The 24297-nt window shown below is 38.9% G+C and overlaps 1 protein-coding gene across 4 annotated transcripts in view; it reads right to left on the minus strand.

Annotated features, from left to right (window-relative positions):
- Window positions 1-1785: 1785 nt before the first annotated feature.
- The window catches only part of LOC110451795 (glutamate [NMDA] receptor subunit 1-like), a 71418-nt gene continuing 48906 nt past the window's right edge, over window positions 1786-24297 (minus strand). For 3 of the 4 annotated variants that reach the window (XM_021499971.1, XM_021499973.1, XM_021499972.1), the window contains 15 exons: window positions 23051-23151; window positions 21590-21702; window positions 21278-21464; window positions 20476-20620; window positions 19908-20009; window positions 19242-19353; window positions 18736-18860; window positions 18131-18295; window positions 17465-17699; window positions 15406-15554; window positions 15051-15208; window positions 14044-14216; window positions 13430-13540; window positions 12933-13078; window positions 1786-2543 (listed from right to left, as the gene is read on the minus strand). In XM_021499971.1, coding sequence (XP_021355646.1) covers window positions 2271-2543; window positions 12933-13078; window positions 13430-13540; window positions 14044-14216; window positions 15051-15208; window positions 15406-15554; window positions 17465-17699; window positions 18131-18295; window positions 18736-18860; window positions 19242-19353; window positions 19908-20009; window positions 20476-20620; window positions 21278-21464; window positions 21590-21702; window positions 23051-23151 — 2295 coding nt within the window. In that variant the 3' untranslated portion in view covers window positions 1786-2270. Of the gene's footprint in view, window positions 2544-4398; window positions 8824-12932; window positions 13079-13429; window positions 13541-14043; window positions 14217-15050; window positions 15209-15405; window positions 15555-17464; window positions 17700-18130; window positions 18296-18735; window positions 18861-19241; window positions 19354-19907; window positions 20010-20475; window positions 20621-21277; window positions 21465-21589; window positions 21703-23050; window positions 23152-24297 lie in introns of those variants that run through there. The other variant, XM_021499975.1, reaches the window with a different exon arrangement.

Raw genomic sequence — 24297 nt, forward strand, 5'->3', positions numbered from 1 at the left:
TCATTCAATGTGGTGATTTCATGTAATCGTACAAGTACATAAAGGATTCTCAGAACTTTTGATTAAAGTATGAAAAAAAATCATATAAAAATGAGTAATACGTACTAGGGAATGTATGTATCGGAGATGTCAGTAAAACCAAGGTCCTATAAATACACCAATATCACACAGACATAATGTAAACCTAATAATCTAGTTAATGGCAATAATAAAATCTACACAACCAGTCTGTACAATATAACCCCTTCACCTGGACATGATGGCTGGCCCTTAGTATTACACTGACTTTATTGGACTAGTTAACTCGGGACGATATTTTTTCGTCCTGTAAATTGCGGGTGACATTTTCGAGAACATGTACTACCCTTTACTATTTAAAGGGTCCTGGTCGGGGGAAAAATACAAAATAAATGGGTCTAAATGCGTTTTCTGGCCTTCCAAAAGTTAGACCACGGCAATATGATGGTCGAGTTCTGCTTGCAATGTCCAGTTTTGACCACTGAAATCTCGGGGAAGCCCCGCGTAAATTTAGCGCATATCTATTTATATATGTCACGTGGTTGTTTCGAAAGTGAGGCAGTGAAGATAACAACAATAGCACGCCGTCATGTGCCATGTCGGACTCAACTAGTGGACAAGACAGCAATACTATACGTAAATAATTGTTTTCAAAGGTCATGTATGATGCAAGTGTAATATTCCTACCTATGCGTTGTTGTTATATATAACGGTATTGATACCTCGTGGCTGTCATGACTTTTGCATGCATCTTTTTCTTTCGCCACGATGTTTGCATTTGACCTTGTTGATGACGCGCGTTCGGTAAATTTACATCACTGATCTGGGTCAATTGAGAGTTTTAGACTGTCAGGTGACGATTAAGGATTTCTTTAATATAATTATATTTTTTACACTTATTGAGTGAATTTCAGCAAAATTTGAATCGGTATATTTCATAAGAAGGTATTTTAAGCATGTGTATGCCATTTTAGCAAATATGACATTTTTTCCCCGACCAACCCCTCTAACATTCTGATGTTTGTGTCAACAGGCCAACATGTCCGACTGATGAGGCTACACTATACTTCATAACAAGTATAACTATATCAGAAGTATATAACATGTATCTCACACCGTCAATCAATATACAGTCACAGCACTCTCTATTGTTACAGTCAGAGCACTCTCTATTGTTACAGCTTCAGCACTCTCTATTGTTACAGTCACAGCACTCTCTATTGTTACAGCTTCAGCACTCTCTAGTGTTACAGCTTCAGCACTCTCTATTGTTACAGCTTCAGTACTCTCTAGTGTTACAGCTTCAGCTCTTTCCAATATTACAGCTTCAGCACTCTCTATTGTTACAGCTTCAGCACTCTCTATTGTTACAGCTTCAGCACTCTCTATTGTTACAACTTCAGCTCTTTCCAATATTACAGCTTCAGCACTCTCTATTGTTACAGCTTCAGCACTCTCTATTGTTACAGCTTCAGCACTCTCTATTGTTACAACTTCAGCTCTTTCCAATATTACAGCTTCAGCACTCTCTATTGTTACAGCTTCAGCACTCTCTATTGTTACAGCTTCAGCACTCTCTATTGTTACAGCTTCAGCTCTTTCCAATATTATAGCTGAAGCACTAAACAATACGGACACATTCTGACAACTTCGTATAAAAACGTCATTGAACACGGTAACAGATTGTGGTGATCTGTTTAAAAAAAGTACAGTACTATTTATCCCAACAAACTTTGAAAACAGAAAATCTGCTTTAGATTGAGATATTTCGCATCAAAAACAATCTTATATATGAAACGTCTATTCAATATAAATTCTAAATTCTTCTAAATTTGTATAATCAGTCCAAAGATATAACATTCTTTCAGAAACACCTAATCTCAATTTTCCTGTAAAAAGCTAAGTACAAATAACTGTAAGATGGTTCTTGACTAAGACGTAACGTCACAGATACCGCCCTTTGCTACTGGCATCATATAAAACTTCACTTTTGTAGCATCTAACAGAATGGAAGTCCATCAGTATTTTTCACCTTTTACTACTGGCATAATACAACACTTTTCTACCGTCCAACTAAATGGAAGACCATCAGACAGTAGAATCCGCCCTAACCCACTGTCAATACAAAACTTCACAGATATTAACCCTTTCACCCCAAGTAACTTAAGAAGACTCTACCATGAACTTATCTGGAAGAGTTCAGAAGTAAAAGGGTTAATCGTCAGTGTCATTGCCAGCGTATTCCGTGACCTTTACACAAGGTTGTCGTCATGGTGTTCGGATGAGTAGGCGGGGTTGTTGATAGTGACAGATCTAGTGTTGGAGTGAGCCATGGCCCCTGGAGGTGGGGCATACAGTCTACTACCCGTTGCCTCTGTATAGGAGAGGCGATGCCCCTGATGATGGCCCTCCCCCATGGTGGTGCCGTTTCCCTCGGGGGCTGCTAGGAACTTAACGCTGAGTGCGTTAGACGTCAGCTGCTCGTCTCTCTGCTTCTGCAGTGTCTGTCTCAGAGTGCGGCGTTTCTGTGGATATACGAAGTCACTGTGGTTACAAGCAGTCTTTCTAACTAATCAAAGAACTGACGTAAAACTTAAATATAATGCCAATAGTCGATATATCTTTATAGCCAATATTGACCTCGTTTAGAATCATCAGATCAAGCCCTAATTATATATCTCTTATTACTTTTACTGCTGTTACACTGATTTTATCAAAGCATGTGGCGGTTTTCGATATCCAAGTGATACAACATCCAGATCGTCAACACTTTTATAATACCTTGCTTTGAACATGTAAAAAAGATTTCACCTTTATCAACCATTCTAGATAGACATTAAATTCGATTATTCCTTCCATTAAATAGTTACATCTTGCGAACAACTGATTAAGGAAGAAAGACACTGTTTCTTAGTCACCGTGGAAGTAAGAGGACAAACGCCGGTCTTGTATGAACAAGAAGGTGACATCATTTCGTTCAGCTATGTAACGCACATATGCAGTTTCTGTTGTATGATGTGTGGAGCAAGCTAGCACCAGATGAGCATACACGAAAGCATTAAGGGATGATCTTGAGGGATTACTTTTGCCCCCGTTCTATTCCGATATTAGTGATTGTTCTATGTAAGCCAATGCTTACTAGAAAGGTGAGGTAAGGAAGCCTCCATATATAAATGTACTAAGTCTATAGAGAAAGCCAAGCAATACCAACATTTACTGTACCTTACGGCCATTTACTGTACCTGTACCGTACGGCCATTTCTTCCGTCTGGGACTCACCAGTGGTAGGAAGGTTAAAAGAATGAAAATCCAAACCTACCGTGGTCTGAATCGTGTAGAAATACAGAAAACTATTCGAATTGTCAGGGAAACGTAAGGGAACAAGGCCATTTAACATGTGAGCATGTTGGTAAGCATGACCTATGTCGGACAGAACTTACCATTAATACAACCAAGTCACACCAGCGTCTCAATATAAGTGATTCACCTTTATATCGGTCGTCTTAAACAGTATATCAGTTGTTCGATAAACCAAATGGTAAAGGACGGAAAATACATGTCCCGATTTATTGGTTTGAATGGTTGATAACGGTGAACGGGTTGTTATTCGTGGACTTGATCAAACCGACAAATTTGGTCATCAGTATAATGAACAGCTGTGTTCTTGAAAACCCGCTCATTGATATAAATAGAACAGTAACGTGTCGGGGACAACGAGAGACATCCGAGAGTACCATTGTTATCAAGTGTTTTGAAGCGTCATCGCTTTCTACTATTTCCCCGTGAACGAGATCACATGTCTAGCCAAAGGGTATTGTAGGCTTCCGGAATACTTCTATACAAAACAATGCTACGATCTTTAATTGTCGATACAAGTGGACCTATCTAGGTTGTGGTTGATGCGCTCAGGGAAGTTTTTTTCCCCAATAAGGAAACTCCTAGTAAATCAAAACGACAGCCGATGTCAATTTACTTGATACGTGAAAGTGAAAGTCGGCTGACAAGATGAATAAATGTCAAGGACATGGAGTGTTAAGGTTCTGTTGAGGTCACGATAGACAATGTCAGTGGAACAGGTACACACGTCAAGGTCTAATCGTGTTAAAGGTGATTGTTTTGGTTGATTTTTGTGATGATGACTACGTGTGTCACATTTTTATTTCAAGTGAAAAACAAAATCAGTGAAAGGAATAAAAGAAGAAGGAACAAAGTCAGTGATAACGGCAAGTTTGGCATATATAACTGCAATTCCGTTAACTGCAATTGCGTTTCCTGCAATGGTCACTGTTTTCAAAAACATATATATATATGTGAACAAGTGGCAATGTCAAATTGCCATACTATTGACACATCAGACAAATAAGAACAGACTACGTATCGTTTTGGCAAACATTTTAATTACTGTGCATCTTAAAGTAGTACAAATCGTACAGATGACAAACATTCGATGAGTAAGGACATGGGAACAAACATCCTCGGAGACGGGACACGGAGACAAACATCCTCGGAGCGGGACATGGGAACAAACATCCTCGGAGACGGGACACGGAGACAAACATCCTCGGAGACGGGACATGGGGACAAACATCCTCGGAGATGGGACATGGGGACAACCATCCTCGGAGATGGGACATGGTGACAAACATCCTCGGAGACGGGACAAGGGGACAAACATCCTCGGAGACGTGACATGGTGACAAACATCCTCGGAGACGGGACATGGGGACAACCATCCTCGGAGACAGGACATGGTGACAAACATCCTCGGAGACGGGACATGGTGACAAACATCCTCGGAGACGGGACATGGTGACAAACATCCTCCGAGACGGGACATGGGGACAACCATCCTCGGAGATGGGACACGGAGACAAACATCCTCGGAGACGGGACATGGGAACAAACATCCTCGGAGACGGGACATGGTGACAAACATCCTCGGAGATGGGACATGGGGACAACCATCCTCGGAGACGGGACATGGTGACAAACATCCTCGGAGACGGGACATGGTGACAAACATCTTCGGAGACGGGATATGGGGACAAACATTCTCGGAGAAGGGACATGGTGACAAACATCCTCGGAGACGGGACATGGGGACAAACATCCTCGGAGACGGGACAAGGGGACAAACATCCTCGGAGAAGGGACATGGGGACAAACATCCTCGGAGACGGGACATGGTGACAAACATCCTCGGAGACGGGACAAGGGGACAAACATCCTCGGAGACGGGACATGATGACAAACATCCTCGGAGATGGGACATAGGGACAGGGACATTTACTTCAAACAGACTGTATCTGTTCATAGTTTTATCTTGATAAGCGATACACTTGGTTTTCCCAGTGGTGTAAGGTTTAAGATGAGGCGGTACATGTGTGACCAGCAGTTACAAGTGACCACACGTACGAGGAGACCAAACTTATACTAAGAATCTATATGTTTGTCATATACAGGGAGTAAAATCTCTAAATTAAAGTAGGCCAAACACAGGGTGTGAGATCTCTGGATTAAAGTAGGCCAAACACAGGGTACGAGATCTCTGGATTAAAGTAGACCAAACACAGGGTGTGAGATCTCTGGATTAAAGTAGACCAAACACAGGGTACGAGATCTCTGGATTAAAGTAGCCCAAACACAGGGTACGAGATCTCTAGATTAAAGTAGGCCAAGCACATGGTGCGAGATCTCTTGAATAAAGTAAACCAAACACAGGATGCGATATCTCTAGATTAAAACAGACTGGATTAAAGTAGACCATGCAAGCACACGGTGTGAGATCTCTGGATTAAAGTAGGCCAAACATAGGGTATGAGATCTCTATATAAAAGTAGGTCAAACACATGGTGTGAGATCTCTTGATTAAAGTAGGTCAAACACAGGGTACGAGATCTCTAGATAAAAGTAGGCCAAACACATCGTGTTTGAGTACTACTGGATAAAGTAGGTCAAACAGTTTAGAGATCTCTGGATTAATTTCATACACGCAGTGTGAGATCTCTTGATTAAGTAGGTCATACAGGGTGTGAGAACTTGGATTCAACACAGGGTGAGATAATAAAAAAACATCTGGATTTGAAGTCCATACACAGGTTGTGCAATCTCTGGATTAAAGTAGGTCTTACATGTGTTTTGAGATCTCTGAAATAAAGTAGGCCAAACACAGGGTACAAGATCTCTTGATTAAATATGTCAAACACAGGGTGTGAGATCTCTGGATTAAAGTAGGTCAAACACAGGGTATAATATCTCTGAATTTAAGTAGGCCAAACAGGGTATAATATCTCTTGATTAAATATGTCAAACACAGGGTGGGAGATCTCTGGATTAAAGTAGGTCAAACACAGGGTATGATATCTCTGGATTAATGTAGGTCAAACACAGGGTGTGATATCTCTGGATTAAAGTGGTCACATGGTTTGATATCTCTGGATTAATGTAGGTCAAACACAGGGCGTGAGATCTCTGGATTAAAGTAGGTCAAACACAGGGTATAATATCTCTGAATTTAAGTAGGCAAAACACAGGGTACAAGATCTCTTGATTACATATGTCAAACACAGAGTGTGAGATCTCAGGATTAAAGTAGGTCAAACACAGGGTGTGATATCTCTGGATTAAAGGTGTGATATCTCTGGATTAAAGAAGGTCAAAGACAGGGTGTGATATCTCTGGATTAAAGTAGGTCAAACACAGGGTGAGATAATAAATAAAACATCTGAATTTGAAATACCATACACAGGTTGTGCAATATCTGGATTAAAGTAGGTCTTACATGTGTTTTTGATATCTCTGGATTAATGTAGGTCAAACACAGGGCGTGAGATCTCTGGATTAAAGTAGGGCAAACACAGGGTATAATATCTCTGAATTTAAGTAGGCAAAACACAGGGAACAAGATCTCTTGATTACATATGTCAAACACAGAGTGTGAGATCTCTGGATTAAAGTAGGTCAAACACAGGGTGTGATATCTCTGGATTAAAGGTGTGATATCTCTGGATTAAAGAAGGTTAAACACAGGGTGTGATATCTCTGGATTAAAGTAGGTCAAACACAGGGTGAGATAATAAATAAAACATCTGAATTTGAAATACCATACACAGGTTGTGCAATATCTGGATTAAAGTAGGTCTTACATGTGTTTTGAGATCTCTGGAATATAGTAGGCCAAACACAGGGTACAAGATCTCTTGATTAAAGTAGGTCAAACACAGGGTGTGATATCTCTGGATTAATGATATATCTCATACTGCAATTGGCAGTTCAAGTAGGAAATATTTTTATATTTATTTCTTAATGGATGTAAAAATAATATATATATAGACACATTTTCAACTCTATTAAATACTCCTCACAATACACACCACTTGCCCATCCATACCAAATATCTAACATCTAAATTGTCAACACTTCTTATATCTGGGATATTTAAAACATTATGTATTAAATAAATATCACATTTATAATAGAAAATACAATCTGAATAAATAGAACAAAACATTTCTTTGTAAAAGTGACACAGGGAATGGACATTATCTAAAACATATGTAAAATCACAAAGGGAACTATTAGGTGTGCAATATATAATCACAAAGGGCACTGTCAGATGGGTCATGTTATAAAAAAAATAAACTTATATACATTATGTATGCATTACCAATAACATCTTTACTTTATAATTAGACTGTATTTATTCCTGATAACATCTTGTATATGTTATATATATTTCTTCATTACTGATAACAACTTATAGATATATACTTTATAATTATGCTATATTTATGATCAATAATACATTGTATATACTTTATAATAAGACTATACTTATAAGTGATGACACCTGATAAAAACTATATAATGAGACTTTATTTATGATCAATAATAACTTGTATAACAACTAGACTATAGTTATCAGTGATGACACCTGATAAAAACCATATAATTAAACTGTATTTATGACCAATAACACATTGTATATACTGTATAATTAGCTAGACTGTATTTATGACCAATTAAAAATTGTATATACTGTATAATTAGCTAGACCGTATTTAAGACCAATAAAAAATTGTATATACTGTATAATAAGCTAGACTGTATTTAAGACCAATTAAAAATTGTATAAACTGTATAATTAGCTGGACTGTATTAACTTGTATATACTGTATAATTAGCTAGACTGTATTTATGACCAATTATATTTATTATATACTGTATAATTAGACTGTATTTATGACAAATAACAATCTGTGTATATACTTTTTAATAGCGTTTTTGTTATTTTCAGACCAATCCAGTCAATAAAAGAGCAGGTGTTTAGTGTGATGGACATGGTCAATTCTAATGTCACAATACGTTAGATCTGAGGTTTTGTTACTATTGCAGTACCATACAGCATCCCATGTATCTTTGATTATAAAAAATTTTTATATGTTAAACTATAATAAAACATTTTTGGGTATCTTTGAATAACAGCAATGTTTCATTTGGGGGTGAAATATATATTTGGAAGAGTACCAACTATTCATTCTACTAGTGAACTAAGACTATATAATTATCATTTCATAGGATTTAATACTGACATCAGCACACAAACATATGTTAGTATGTATAAACAACTATTTCAATTCTAAGATATCTATATGTAAATGCACAATTTGATATAACTATAAATAGTAACATCAATCAAAGATCCTTTGTTTCATTTTCTTCCTCAAATTGTTGATTTGATGCAGCTTGATTTTCTTCTTTCAAAACTCGAAGGAAATTCCATGATTCCCGCAGTTGTTTCTTTTTCTGCAAGTATACACAACACATATAAGTGACCAGTTTTTATGGTGTTAGGTGCTAGTTTATTTTCCACAGTTTGTTAATTTCATTAACATTCATACCATTAGTATGCTAGTTGTATCAAAATGAAGTTCATCAATCCGAATTATAGTTCTGTTAATAAGCCATCATAAGACCTTTCCCTGTCATAATTGGTTCATTTTCCGGGAGGCTTGTTGTAAAAATGGCCACTCATCTCATTCACACAGCTTTCCAGTAAAAGTAGACTAGTTACATGTACACTTATAAGTAACATTCCAGTAGGTTATAGAAACTAAAACCTTTTCAATAGGTCATAAAAATAATTGGTGAATTTTCCATCAGATATTTGTTATGACCGGTAACAATCCAGTAGAAAGTTGTAGCATCTAACAACATTTCAATAGGCAAGTTGTAGTAACTGGTAACATCACTGTAGGTTAGTTGTAGTAACTGGTAACATCCCAGTAGGTTAGTTGTAGTAACTGGTAACATCCCTGTAGGTTAGTTGTAGTAACTGGTAACATCCCAGTAGGTTAGTTGTAGTAACTAGTAACATTCCAGTAGGTTAGTTGTAGTAACTGGTAACATCACTGTAGGTTAGTTGTAGTAACTGGTAACATCCCAGTAGGTTAGTTGTAGTAACTGGTAACATCCCAGTAGGTTAGTTGTAGTAACTGGTAACATCCCAGTAGGTTAGTTGTAGTAACTGGTAACATCCCAGTAGGTTAGTTGTAGTAACTGGTAACATCCCAGTAGGTTAGTTGTAGTAACTGGTAACATCCCAGTAGGTTAGTTGTAGTAACTGGTAACATCCCAGTAGGTTAGTTGTAGTAACTGGTAACATCCCAGTAGGTTAGTTGTAGTAACTGGTAACATCCCAGTAGGTTAGTTGTAGTAACTGGTAACATCCCAGTAGGTTAGTTGTAGTAACTGGTAACATCCCAGTAGGTTAGTTGTAGTAACTGGTAACATCCCAGTAGGTTAGTTGTAGTAACTGGTAACATCCCAGTAGGTTAGTTGTAGTAACTGGTAACATCCCAGTAGGTTAGTTGTAGTAACTGGTAACATCCCAGTAGGTTAGTTGTAGTAACTGGTAACATTCCAGTAGGTTAGTTGTAGTAACTGGTAACATCCCAGTAGGTTAGTTGTAGTAACTAGTAACATTCCAGTAGGTTAGTTGTAGTAACTGGTAACATCCCTGTAGGTTAGTTGTAGTAACTGGTAACATCCCAGTAGGTTAGTTGTAGTAACTGGTAACATCCCAGTAGGTTAGTTGTAGTAACTGGTAACATCCCAGTAGGTTAGTTGTAGTAACTGGTAACATCCCAGTAGGTTAGTTGTAGTAACTGGTAACATCCCAGTAGGTTAGTTGTAGTAACTGGTAACATCCCAGTAGGTTAGTTGTAGTAACTGGTAACATCCCAGTAGGTTAGTTGTAGTAACTGGTAACATCCCAGTAGGTTAGTTGTAGTAACTGGTAACATCCCAGTAGGTTAGTTGTAGTAACTGGTAACATCCCAGTAGGTTAGTTGTAGTAACTGGTAACATCCCAGTAGGTTAGTTGTAGTAACTGGTAACATCCCAGTAGGTTAGTTGTAGTAACTGGTAACATTCCAGTAGGTTAGTTGTAGGTAGTAACTGGTAACATTCCAGTAGGTCAGTTGTAGTATCTAGTAACATTCCAGTAGGTTAGTTGTAGTAACTTGTATCATCACTGTAGGTTAGTTGTAGTAACTGGTAACATTCCAGTAGGTTAGTTGTAGTAACTGGTAACATGCCTGTAGGTTAGTTGTAGTAACTGGTAACATCACTGTAGATTAGTTGTAGTAACTGGTAACATCCCGGTAGGTTAGTTGTAGTAACTGGTAACATCCCAGTAGGTTAGTTGTAGTAACTGGTAACATGCCTGTAGGTTAGTTGTAGTAACTGGTAACATTCAAGTAGGTTTGTTGTAGTAACTGGTAACATCCCTGTAGGTTAGTTGTCGTAACTGGTAACATACCAGTAGGTTAGTTGTAGTAACTGGTAACCTTCCAGTAGGTTAGCTGTAGTAACTGGTAACATCCCTGTAGGTTAGTTGTAGTAACTGGTATCATCCCTGTAGGTAAGTTGTAGTAACTGGTAACATACCAGTAGGTTAGCTGTGGTAACTGGTAACATCCCTGTAGGTTAGTTGTAGTAACTGGTAACATACCAGTAGGTTAGATGTAGTAACTGGTAACATCCCTGTAGGATAGTTGTAGTAACTGGTAACATCCCAGTAGGTTAGTTGTAGTAACTGGTATCATCCATGTAGGTAAGTTGTAGTAACTGGTAACATCACTGTAGGTTAGTTGTAGTAACTGGTAAAATATCAGTAGGTAAGTTGTGGCCAGTGGTAACATTCCTGTAGATTAGTTGTAGGAACTGGAAACGTTCCAGTAGGTTAGTTGTAGTAACTGTGATTATTACTGTAGGTTAGTTGTAGTAACTGGTAAAATATCAGTAGGTAAGTTGTGGCCAGTGGTAACATTCCTGTAGATTAGTTGTAGGAACTGGAAACATTCCAGTAGGTTAGTTGTTGTAACTGGTAACATATCAGTAGGTTAGTTGTAGTAACTGGTAACATCACTGTAGGTTAGTTGTAGTAACTGGTAAAATATCAGTAGGTAAGTTGTGGCCAGTGGTAACATTCCTGTAGATTAGTTGTAGGCACTGGAAACATTCCAGTAGGTTAGTTCTAGTAACTGGTAACATTCCAGTAGGTTAGTTGTAGTAACTGGTAAAATATCAGTAGGTAAGTTGTAGCCAGTGGTAACATTCCTGTAGATTAGTTGTAGGAACTGGAAACATTCCAGTAGGTTAGTTGTAGTAACTGGTAACATTCCAGTAGGTTAGTTGTAGTAACTGGTAATATTCAAGTAGGTTAGTTGTAACTTGAAACATTAGGTTACTTATTCAATTACAACAAGAGGCCTATATGGCCTGTATTGCTTGCCTGGATATTTAAGCAATACTGGGAATTATTTTCATAAAACTTCTTTTTATAGCAAAATTATATGAAGAGTGATACTGTATCTAACTTAGGACTAAAGGACTAAGTCCACATGGGCAACTAATGAGTGTATCTGTCTGTCCATGTCCAGCAATTGTATACATGTATATGGTTACAGATCATTGATCTCAAACATTTCCATGTTATGACTCAGGGACTAAATCAAGAATGGTGGGGCCAGACCATAGTGCTAACTTTAATAGCATTATTGTATCGTCTCTTGATGTCCAGTGCTTGTATTTATGGTTGCAGGGTAGGGATCAATTATTTCAATGTTATGACCAAGGAACTAAAATCCTGTGGGAGAGGCAGGACCCCGAAACTCAGACTAAATAGCAAGGAGCTCAGTTGAACCATGCGGCAAATTCTGACTGAATGATTGTGTTTGTCTCCTCATGGTCAGCAATTGTATATAGATAGTTATGGGATTGGACTGTTTCAACTGTTTCTTTAAGTTATGACCCAATTCTTGAAGACTCCAGGGATGGGCTGGACCCAAGGGTGTATTTGTCTTTTTATCACAGCAATTGAATGCATGGTTAAAGGGCTGGGAACTACATTCTACCATTTAGATAATGAAGTCACATGAGGAAATTGTTGACAGACAATAACAGATGCCACTGTAGGGCCTATGCTCAACTTGGTCCTTCCAACCAGATGAGCTATAATTGATCTCCCTTTACAGAGACCTCAGTAATGACAATTTATCCAGGTTACATGTAGGTTTGTCCCCTATCACCATGTCATACCTGTAGGTTTGTCCTCTATCTCCATGTCATACCTGTAGGTTTGTCCCCTATCACCATGTCATACCTGTAGGCTTCTCTCTCTCTCCCCCCCCCCCTTTCACAATGTCATACCTGTAGTCTGTTAATACATTATCATGCCATACCTGTAAGTTTGTTCGTTCATTACCATGTCATACCTGCAAGTTTGTCCCCGCCCCCTCCACGTTGTCATACCTGTAATTTGTCTACCTCCACCATGTCATACCTGCAGCAAGTTTGTTCCCCNCCCCTCACCCAGTCCTACCTGTCGGTTTGTTCTCCTGTTAACTCACCTCTATATTACCCCTCCATCTGTCAGCAGCATTCCGTGCCAGTTCCAGCTCCTTTTCTTTGAGTCCTCGATGACGCTTATATGCTATTTCCACAAAGATAAGGAACACACCGGCAACAATTCCTCCGGCCACCATCATGAACACACCTGAATATAACATTGAATATATGTTACATCTTTAATCAACTTATTGTCTCACTTCTCTGATTGACCAAACATTTTCGGGATATTGTAAACAACATATTTTTTAACATCTGCAAACATGAATGAAAGATTGTGAAAACAAGCATTTTGTATGTGTCGTCTGCACCAGCTAGTTGACGTGATGGATGATACCAATTTAACGATGATGAAGGAAAGAAAGGCAACAGATATCTCATGAGTTTTGATCACAGCAAAGGTAATCAATAATGTGATTGTTTTGCAGGCAATGACCAACCTTAATGAGGTACAAACCTATATTTAATGTAAAGCTTTAATGACTAGATAGTCACATACCTGCCATGTTGGTCAGACCAAGTGTGGCGGGCGCTGAGTCTCGTTCACTCTCGGAGCAGTCAGTGCTCTCATTGAGAATCCACTTATTGTCTAGTTCCTCCATACGACCACCTGTCACAAAGTAATCGTTTCTGGTGTCACTCTCATACAAACTATATTTACACCTGGTAAAACACTGGAAATATCAATCACAAAATGTAACTTTTTAATGAAACATTTGGGTATGAACTACAAAATGACAATCATAATTATATATCTCTAGCTCACAATCAAAGGATTGTAATCTGTTACATGTTTTGAGTCAGAATCAATCTGTGTATCCGTGTACATCTCACACAAAAACATCATTTATTGATCATACAAGTATTATCTTATAGAGGATTCCTATAGAACATGTGATACATATTCATGGTGATGAGAGATATTACGGAGAGATCACTTAAGGCTGTATACATTGTTTATTGATTAGATATGTTTTTGTGTGTTTGATTTGCGATTTACTTTCAAGGAAGCAAAATGTAACAGAAAGAAAACCTGGTAGTAGTGTCTTTTATGTCTTTGCTTGCAGAGCAAAGAGTGAAAATGATCTTTGGATCTTTGGAAGTTTTGCTTACGTTCATGGAGTTTTAGAATTGCCATAGAGATATCATGGGTCCAAGGACTTTTCTTGCGGAGACCAATTCCAAGGCCTGACCGACCAAACAGCTCTCCAGCAGTGATCAGCTCACAATCTTTGGCAGCCTCGTACTCCAGACGGGATGAGTCCCAGATAAATGCTTGAAGCTCACTACAACACAAAAACACAGGTTTCAACATTTGTCATACATGTGTCAATATATGTCATACAGGTATCAATGTATGTCATACAGGTATCAATATATGTCATACAGGTGTCAATATATGTCATACATGTATCAATGTATGTCTTACAGGTATCAGCATTTGTAATAAATGTGTCAATGTATGTCATACAGGTGTCAATGTATGTCATACAGGTATCAACATTTGTCATACAGGTGTCAATGTATGTCATACAGGTGTCAATGTATGTCCTACATGTGTCAATGTAAACCATACAACTATCAACATTTGTGATACAGGTGTCAATGTAAGTCATACAGGTGTCAATGTATGTCATATATGTATCAACATTTGTCATACAGGACGGTGTCAATATATGCCATACAGCTGTCAATGTATGTCATACAGGTATCAAGATTTGTCATACAGGTATCAATATATATCATACAGGTATCGATGAATGTCATACAGGTATCAACATGTCATACAGGTGTCAATAAATTTATATAAGTATACAGAAATGTCCTACAGGTGTCACCATGTCACATAGGTATACAGAAATGCCATACAAGCTTCAACAAATTTCATACAGGAACTAAAACGATGTCTGAATGAATATCATAAGGTATCAACATATGGCATAAAGTTACTAAAAATATCTTACAGGTGCTATTGTTCTGTTATAAAAATAAGATTTTTGTAAATTATCCATATACAAATTTTGATGATGCATTTTGATTTTTATTTACAATGTAACAAAAAGAGAAATATAGAATAATTTTAACTGATTCTCCTACACCCTGTTATACAGAGGACGTACCCTTTCTTCACTTCGTTGATAGCTTCCTCAGCTGTGCGGTAGTTTCGTGTCTCCATCTGACGGTACATGGTAGATAACTCCACTTGTCTCTTGAAATACATCTCTACAGCACTGTTCTTCACCGTGGCATATTTGAAGTTTTCATTTGGATTACGGAGCTGTCAATGACAAATACAAACCTTGTGTACATCATCACACCCATTGACTGACATACCATTAGTACAGACTTGGCCACCTCTTAACATATTTCAAAACTAATATTGAGATTTTTCTTACATTATTTAATTTAATTGACACAGAGTTGTGGCTCCCCACTGTTGTATACCAGATACATGTTTGGACATGTGATACCTACCCTAGCATCGTCTATGCCTGTAATTGAGGCCTCGGGACGATCCAGCACCAGAAACGCTGCCAGGTTAGCAGTGTAGGAAGCCACAATGATCATAGCAAAGCCAGCCCACACCATTCCTAGTACACGGGCACTGAAGCTGCGTGGGGTTCCTACAACAAGTTGTATGATGATGTAGAACACAACAGGGGTTTATAAACCCAAAGTCTAACCGGTCATACAGGTTGTATGATGATGTAGAAGACAGGGGTTTATAAACCCAAAGTCTAACCGGTCATACAGGTTGTACCATGATGTAGAAGACAGGGGTTTATAAACCCAAAGTCTAACCGGTCATACAGGTTGTATGATGATGTAGAAGACAGGGGTTTGTAAACCCAAAGTCTAACCGGTCATACAGGTTGTACCATGATGTAGAAGACAGGGGTTTATAAACCCAAAGTCTAACCGGTCATACAGGTTGTACCATGATGTAGAAGACAGGGGTTTATAAACCCAAAGTCTAACCGGTCATACAGGTTGTACCATGATGTAGAAGACAGGGGTTTATAAACCCAAAGTCTAACCGGTCATACAGGTTGTACCATGATGTAGAAGACAGGGGTTTATAAACCCAAAGTCTAACCGGTCATACAGGTTGTACCATGATGTAGAAGACAGGGGTTTATAAACCCAAAGTCTAACCGGTCATACAGGTTGTACCATGATGTAGAAGACAGGGGTTTATAAACCCAAAGTCTAACCGGTCATACAGGTTGTACCATGATGTAGAAGACAGGGGTTTATAAACCCAAAGTCTAACCGGTCATACAGGTTGTACCATGATGTAGAAGACAGGGGTTTATAAACCCAAAGTCTAACCGGTCATACAGGTTGTACCATGATGTAGAAGACAGGGGTTTATAAACCCAAAGTCTAACCGGTCATACAGGTTGTACCATGATGTAGAAGACAGGGGTTTATAAACCCAAAGTCTAACCGGTCATACAGGTTGTACCATGATGTAGAAGACAGGGGTTTATAAACCCAAAGTCTAACCGGTCATACAGGTTGTACCATGATGACGTAGAAGACAGGGGTTTATATGCCCAAAGTCTAACCGGTCATACAGGACAACCTGTTCATCTTATACAAATAACAAAATCTCTTCTTCCTGTAGGGAAACACAATAATATCATTTAAACCTTTACCTAAACAATTAAGTTTTTTAACATAAAATAAAAACACAGAGCATCATTTGCATATGCACATACTTCACATTACTGTAAACATAAAGTATTTAATTTCAAAACACAATAGTTTTTTTTAATTTTACCTCCAAGGCAAAACATTACATATAATATACCTTCTAACAAAGAGAATTTTTAAATCGATATTGCTGCTAATGTGCTACTTACACTCTCTAACCTGCTACCACTGATACCTTGCTGTGTGTGACCTACTTACCCTCCCCAATATCACTGAGACTTTGCTGTGTGTGACCTACTTACCTTCCCCAATATCACTGAGACTTTGCTGTGTGTGACCTACTTCCCCTCCCCAATATCACTGAGACTTTGCTGTGAGTGACCTACTTACCCTCCCTAATATCACTGAGACTTTGCTGTGAGTGACCTACTTATCCTCACCAATACCACTGAGACTTTGCTGTGAGTGACCTACTTACCCTCCCCAATATCACTGAGACTTTGCTGTGTGTGCCCTCCTTACCTTCCCCAATATCACTGAGACTTTGCTGTGTGTGACCTACTTACCTTCCCCAATATCACTGAGACTTTGTTGTGTGTGACCTACTTACCCTCCCCAATATCACTGAGACTTTTCTGTGAGTGACCTACTTACCCTCCCTAATGCCACTGAGACTTTGCTGTGAGTGACCTACTTACCCTCCCCAATATCACTGAGACTCTGCTGTGTGTGACCTACTTACCCTCTCCAATATCACTGAGACTTTGCTGTGAGTGACCTACTTACCCTCCCTAATATCACTGAGACTTTGCTGTGAGTGACCTACTTATCCTCACCAATACCACTGAGACTTTGCTGTGAGTGACCTACTTACCCTCTCCAATGCCACTGTTGAGCAGCACCCCCCAGGCAAACCACATGGCACTAGACAAGTTAAGAGCATCCTCCTCAGTGTCGTCACTCTTGGCCAGCTTGAAGCGACCAAAGGGAGAGAATCTGTCAAGGAGGTAGAGGACCAGGGCCACCACATGGACGGACAGACCGACCAGGATCCACAGTGTGTCCTGGAACGGCTGTAGGAAGGAGGCCAGACTGGAGTCCTTCTGGGTCTAAAAAGAATGTACACCAGTAATAGTATCTTTTTAAGTATAAATACTCTTATAGGAGAAAGTGTCAGTGCTCTATATGTTACATCTCCAACAAAGGAGAGTTCCAATTTGTTTGAAATGATTCTGACCTGGAGTTGCTTGCCCTTTTACTTATGCAAACAGAGAAATATCATTGTTATAATTTTCCATTTTACAAAACATCTTTATCACAGGCATTCCACCCCATGACTTCTTGGTTATAAAGCAGAGAGCTTATCCACTGTGTTTAATGAATACAGAAGAAATAAACGGTGTTACTCTCTAACTTAATTTTGATTGGTCCTTCCTTCATGCCTAGTCTGACAGTAGTATTTTGACTTTTGGAGCTGTGATTTTTACTGACATTTTATTTTTTTGTTTCTGTTACTGAAATTTTGACCTGTGATTCTGACCTTTTTGACCAGAATGATGAGTCCCTGGTACTTGAAAGGCTTGGAGAAGTCAATGTGTTCAGCCCGCTCAGGGTTGATCGTGAGTGGTGCCACTATCAGATCGGACTGTTCACTGACAAGTTCTCCAATCATCCCGTTCCATGTCTTCATCTTACTGTTGTTACTCTGCAACCAGACATTTCATATTAGAGGCCTTTTATTAAAAAACAAAACTTGATGACACATCGCTTATGTAAGACTTGTATGTGGTGTGAAGGTTTGGTGAGATAAAACATTGAGTTGTGTATGACCTTTAACTAGCTCTAAATGTGACCTTAACCTTGAAGAGTGATACATTACTCTCTTATAAAACAAAGGCTAGCTGGGATAGTTACCTGTTGTCTAATGTATTTATAAAATGTGTTGAAATTAAAAAAGAAATTTCACACCAGTAACAAGTTTAATTAAGTGGTTCAGGACTTATGACCTGGTGACAGGTTGACGAGCATCAGACAGTAAGTTTAACCGAAATGATCAGTGTCTGATAGCTAAACATATCATACAGAACCGGAGTACTAGGTATCAAGCTTATCTCAGTAATTCACTAAATCTCTCTGTACACTTACCCTCGTAAGTGTGCCAAACGAGTTGTCAGTACTCAGATGTAACTCAAAGGTAAAGTTGACTTTCTTGGAGATGTCAATCAACATATCAATGCAGTAACCATAGCAACAGTAGTCAACTTTCTCCCCTGTGACAGAAATGAGTAATTTGATAAACAGCTGATGTGTCAATTTCTCTTTATCCTTGGAAATTGGATGAACTTTTACCAATATAAGCCATATAATCATCTCAAAATATTTCACCTTGACCAGCTGATCCTGACCAGTGTGATAATCTTCCTGTTAAACCAATGTCCTTGGCCCCTTTAAACCAATGTCCTTGGCCCCTTTAAACCAATGTCCTTGGCCCCTTTAAGCCAATGTCCTTGGCCCCTTTAAACCAATGACAATAACCAATTGCAATTATTGAACCAACCCATGTGATCTTCTCTTCCTTCTTAACATTGAATTTGAAGCTTAAATCTGTATTAAATGACTTTATGTCCATTTAACCTTTAACCCTGTCTCACCTGTTGTAGAGTTGACTTTCCAACATATGCGTTCATTCTTGCCTTCCTCACAGGAACCTTTCTCTGACAGAAGCTCTGTGTGTACAAAGGGCGTGGCCTTCAATGTCACCACCTACAACACATATAATACCGCAAAATTAGTTGTGACCACAGACACCAGCTCGGACTTTATCTATACCAATATAATCGAACAGTAATAATATAAAGAATTAATAACAGATAAAAACACATTACGTTTAATGTCCACAAGTTCCCCGACTCCAAAGATGCTCCATACCTAGTTTTGGAAAAATGAACTGAGCCATTTTGGAAAGTTGGAACCTGAATGAAGTATGCCAAAGACATGCCACATATGGTTTCACTTGTGTTTTGGGGCAAGTGACCTGAACAATCAGTATAACAGAATAGTTACTGTCCTCACACTCAGGGAATCGACCTTCACTTCTGGCAGTTTTCAGTGACTTTGATCTTTAGGGTAAGGACATGTGCATCGTACATGATTAGCCATTTTGTCACCATACCGTACCCATGTATCTGAAGATCATCAGATTATGTTCAGTAGGTTCAGCAGTTAAAAACTTTAACATTGCAACAATATATAACCTTCACGGATACACCTTCAGCGTCACTTGCCACTTGTGTCAGCCTCCAGTTGGCAGTGCTTACCTTGAGGTGCGTGGAGATCTTGACACCTTTGGGTTTCACCATTAGGTTACCAGGCCACACAATCTTATTTTCACCTGTGATCTTCAGAGCAGGTTCTGTGGCCTGAAGGATTAAAAGGTTTCATTTATCTCTCCCTTGTTACTTTCTGTAAGTATACTTTTATGTCAATTGATGAAATATAAAATAGGAGTGCTCTATTCACAAATATCTTTTCTCTAAATTAAAATAGTATTTAGTAGATTGGTATCAATTAGATATGTTTTCATATTCTAATGTTTTTATTTGTCCTGTAAATCAAGCTCTTTCTCTTTGTGTAAAGGGAATAATTTTATTCCCATTCTGCATATAAAAGTGACTCTCCCTGTGTTAATGTAAAGAGTTTTGCTTATCTGTATATCTTGTCTTCTCGCTGCATGTAAAAGGGCATTTGCCTTTCTGTACAAGGTTTGTAAATATGAATTTTCCATATTTGTAACTAAATCAAATCCCTTGATATCTGGAATTATTTGTTCAATATAAACTAGAGAAAAAAAAATCATCTATCTATTCATCCTGTTGCCAAGGTTACCTGTTTGTTGCCATAGTAGCCAACCATGCTGACTTTGTCCTGCTGGCTGTTTCTGATGAAGTAAACGGCGTTGACCCGGTCGCCATCCTCGTTAAAGCTCACCTGTCCTGTGTGACCCTTCTCCAACTTCTCAGCCTTCAGTGCCCTACACAACACAACACCAAACACATCAGGCCCCGGAATCTCGAAACTTCTCAAACCCATTCTTAGTGCTTAACTTTAAGCATATGCTTTACTTTAAGCATATACTTAAAAAAGTGTATCTCAAAGGTTCTTAAACCATTCTCAATTCTTAACTTTAAGCATACTTAAAAAAAAAAGTGTATCTCAAAGGTTTTTAAGTATGCATTCTCAAATTTTAAGTTGAGAACGGGCTCAATATTTGAGAATGGTAAGGAGGATGCTTAAATATTTAAGAACGTGCTTAAATACACAAAATGGCCAACTGTAATTGTCTGATAAGTCATGAAATTCAGCCACTAGAAATGAGAAGGAGACGAAAGGCACAGTGTTTATCGTTATTTTTCATTTATTTATTTATTTATTCATAATTAGCCAACACTTTGGATATAATTAGAAAACCAGCATTTGGGGCCATTCAATACAGTCTTCTATCACAGGATGTCCATAAAATCAGACATTGGCAAACTCTTGAAAGATACATCTATAATATTTTCAAATTTTTAACACTTTGAGTGTAGAAGATTCCTGGTTTCAATGGTAAGGGACTAGAGACCTGAGGTTTTATTGGTAGGAGTCTAGAATACTTATAAATCCACTGTAAATATAAGTTTATACTTACTCTAGTATTTTGCGGCCAATCTGCCAGTTGTTGTCTGCACTGCGACAATCTGTGGGTGTGTCGGTGATGTTCTGTAGGTCACTGTTGTCAACGAAGAACTGTCGCATGGCCTTACCAATAACTTGTACACTGTCCCTGATGTGGACATCTTCGTTAGTGCTGTTAGACAACTTCAAACCAAGCATACCTATCAAACATCCAAGGGATCAAATAACAGAAAACAGCAGGAAAGGAGTAAACATTGTGTTTGTCTTCGTGATCAAGTCTACTTTCAAATTAGGTTACTGACAACTGATGACCTGTAGTACATACCAACAGGAATGGTAGAGGCTTCCAGGGCCTGCTCACTCACTATCCAGGCATATCCTGCTGTGGTCAGATTCAGATTCTTTGCATCTCTAAACAGACTCTCAGCATCCCTTTGTCTGTAATAAGCATTTTTGAATATTATGCTTAAATAATATGTGTATAATATGATCAATGACTGAACCTGTCTATGACATCAATATTTCACTTAGGGGCCAGATGCACTTATTATGCTAACTGAAGTATTACCCTGGAAATCACTAAATATTAACAACCTGGCTGGCATGTCACATTTAAAATTCCAGTTAAAAAAAGAGATTACACTTACAATGCCATCCTAGAAGAGGTATTAAACTTACGATGTCGGCCTAGTAGAGAGATAACACTAACGATATCGGCCTGGCAAAAAACACACTTACGATGTCCGCCTGACAGAGATCACACTTATGATGTCGCCTTGACAGAGATCACACTTACAATGTCGGCTTGACAGAGATAACACTTACGATGTCGGCCTGACAGAGATAACACTTACGATGTCGGCCTGGTAAAAAACACACTTACGATGTCCGCCTGACAGAGATCACACTTACGATGTCGGCTTGACAGAGATAACACTTACGATGTCGGCCTGACAGAGATCACACTTACGATGTTGGCCTGGAACAGATCACACTTATGATGTCGGCCCGACAGAGATCACACTTACGATGTCAGCCTGGCAAAAAACACACTTACGATGTCCGCCTGACAGAGATCACACTTATGATGTCGGCTTGACAGAGATCACACTTACAATGTCGGCTTGACAGAGATAACACTTACGATGTCGGCCTGACAGAGATCACACTTACGATGTGGGCCTGGAACAGATCACACTTATGATGTCGGCCTGACAGAGATCACACTTACGATGTCGGTCCGACAGAGATCACACTTACGATGTCGGCTTGACAGAGATCACACTTACAATGCTGACAGAGATAACACTTACGATGTCGGCCCGACAGAGATCCCACTTACGATGTCGGCTTGACAGAGATCTCACTTACGATGTCGACTTGACAGAGATAACACTTACAATGTCGGCTTGACAGAGATCACACTTACGATGTTGGCTTGACAGAGATAACACTTACGATGTGGGCTTGACAGAGATCACACTTATGATGCTGACAGGGATCACACTTACGATGTTGGCCTGACAGAGATCACACTTACGATGTTGGCCTGACAGAGATCACACTTATGATGCTGACAGGGATCACTCTTACGATGTTGGCCTGACAGAGATCACACTTACGATGTAGGCCTGACAGAGATCACACTTACGATGTTGGCCTGACAGAGATCACACTTACGATGTAGGCCTGATAGAGATCACACTTACGATGCTGACAGAGATCACACTTACGATGCTGACAGAGATCACACTTACGATGTTGGCCCGACAGAAATTACACTTACGATGCTGACAGGAGTATAACTCTTGACTGTAAGGATGGTAAGGACTTCAAGATTGATGTGAATTTCTTTATACCAGATGGGTACTTGTACACCTTTTCTAGCTACAAAGACAAAAGATATGTATCATCTATTCTATTTATCACATAAACTAATGTTTACTGTAGCTCTCACATCTGGTTAAATTAAAAAGGTTTATCAATTGTATGATAACACCAGTTTAGTTAAAGTGAAAATCTTGAATGAGTTTAGGTATTTGCCATTTTGGTCTTGTGCAAGTCTTTACTCTTCGATCAACATCAGCTAGACGCTTTATTTACTAATTTTGCGCTTATAAATTTTAAGCGTATCCATGCCCCTGAATATCTCTGTCCCAGATGTGGCTGCTCAAAGTCTGTTGAACAATTTACCCACCCACCGCCCCAACTACACCATTTAAATAATTACTGGACAGGACTCTGCTGTTGTGTTTGTTGTCCACAGGATATTTCTGGATCTATGCTGTTTCCAAAGAAATTATTCAGGGGGACTGGTTCACCACAACATTGCTGAAGGTGATTTGGACTTTCGCAAGGTGATATAGGCCTTTGTTCGTGCAAGTGTGGGCCAGCTAGTCTTCAGTAAATTTTAAAATGTCACATGAACTTGTCAATCAGTGTGGTAGGTAATAACAATTAAAGATGCCCAGAGGGCCTGTATCGCTCACCTAGATACCTAAGCAATCATGGCAAAATATTCTCCAAATGAGATCAAGGGAATATGCCAGACCCCAAGGCCAAACCTTGTAGCATATCTGTATTAGATTTTTCATGCCCAGCAATTTCATGTATGATTATGGGGTGGGGATCTCAACTGTTTCCAAGCTTTGACTCAGAAACTATAGGTCCCTATGGTTGTGGTCAGACCCCAGGATCAATTCTAATATCGTGACTGCATTCGTCTCTTTATGCCCAAAAATTGTATATATAGTTTTGGGGTGGGGATCTTAACCATTTCAAAGTTATGACCCAGGGGTTAAGTCTCCAAGGGTGGGGCAGTCCCCATGGCCATCCTGGAAGCATATGTGCAATCATCTCTTTATACTAAGTAATTGTATATACGGTTATAGGGTGGGCCTCTCAACTGCTTCCAAGCTTTGACTAAGAAACTAGGTCCCTAGGGGTTCGGTCTGACCCCAGGGTCTATTCTGATATTATGACTGAATTCATCTCTTTATGCCCAGAATTTGTATATATAGTTTTTGGGTGGGG

The sequence above is a fragment of the Mizuhopecten yessoensis genome, unplaced genomic scaffold (genome assembly GCF_002113885.1).
Source record: "Mizuhopecten yessoensis strain PY_sf001 unplaced genomic scaffold, ASM211388v2 scaffold6205, whole genome shotgun sequence".
Classification (NCBI taxonomy): Eukaryota; Metazoa; Mollusca; class Bivalvia; order Pectinida; family Pectinidae; genus Mizuhopecten; species Mizuhopecten yessoensis.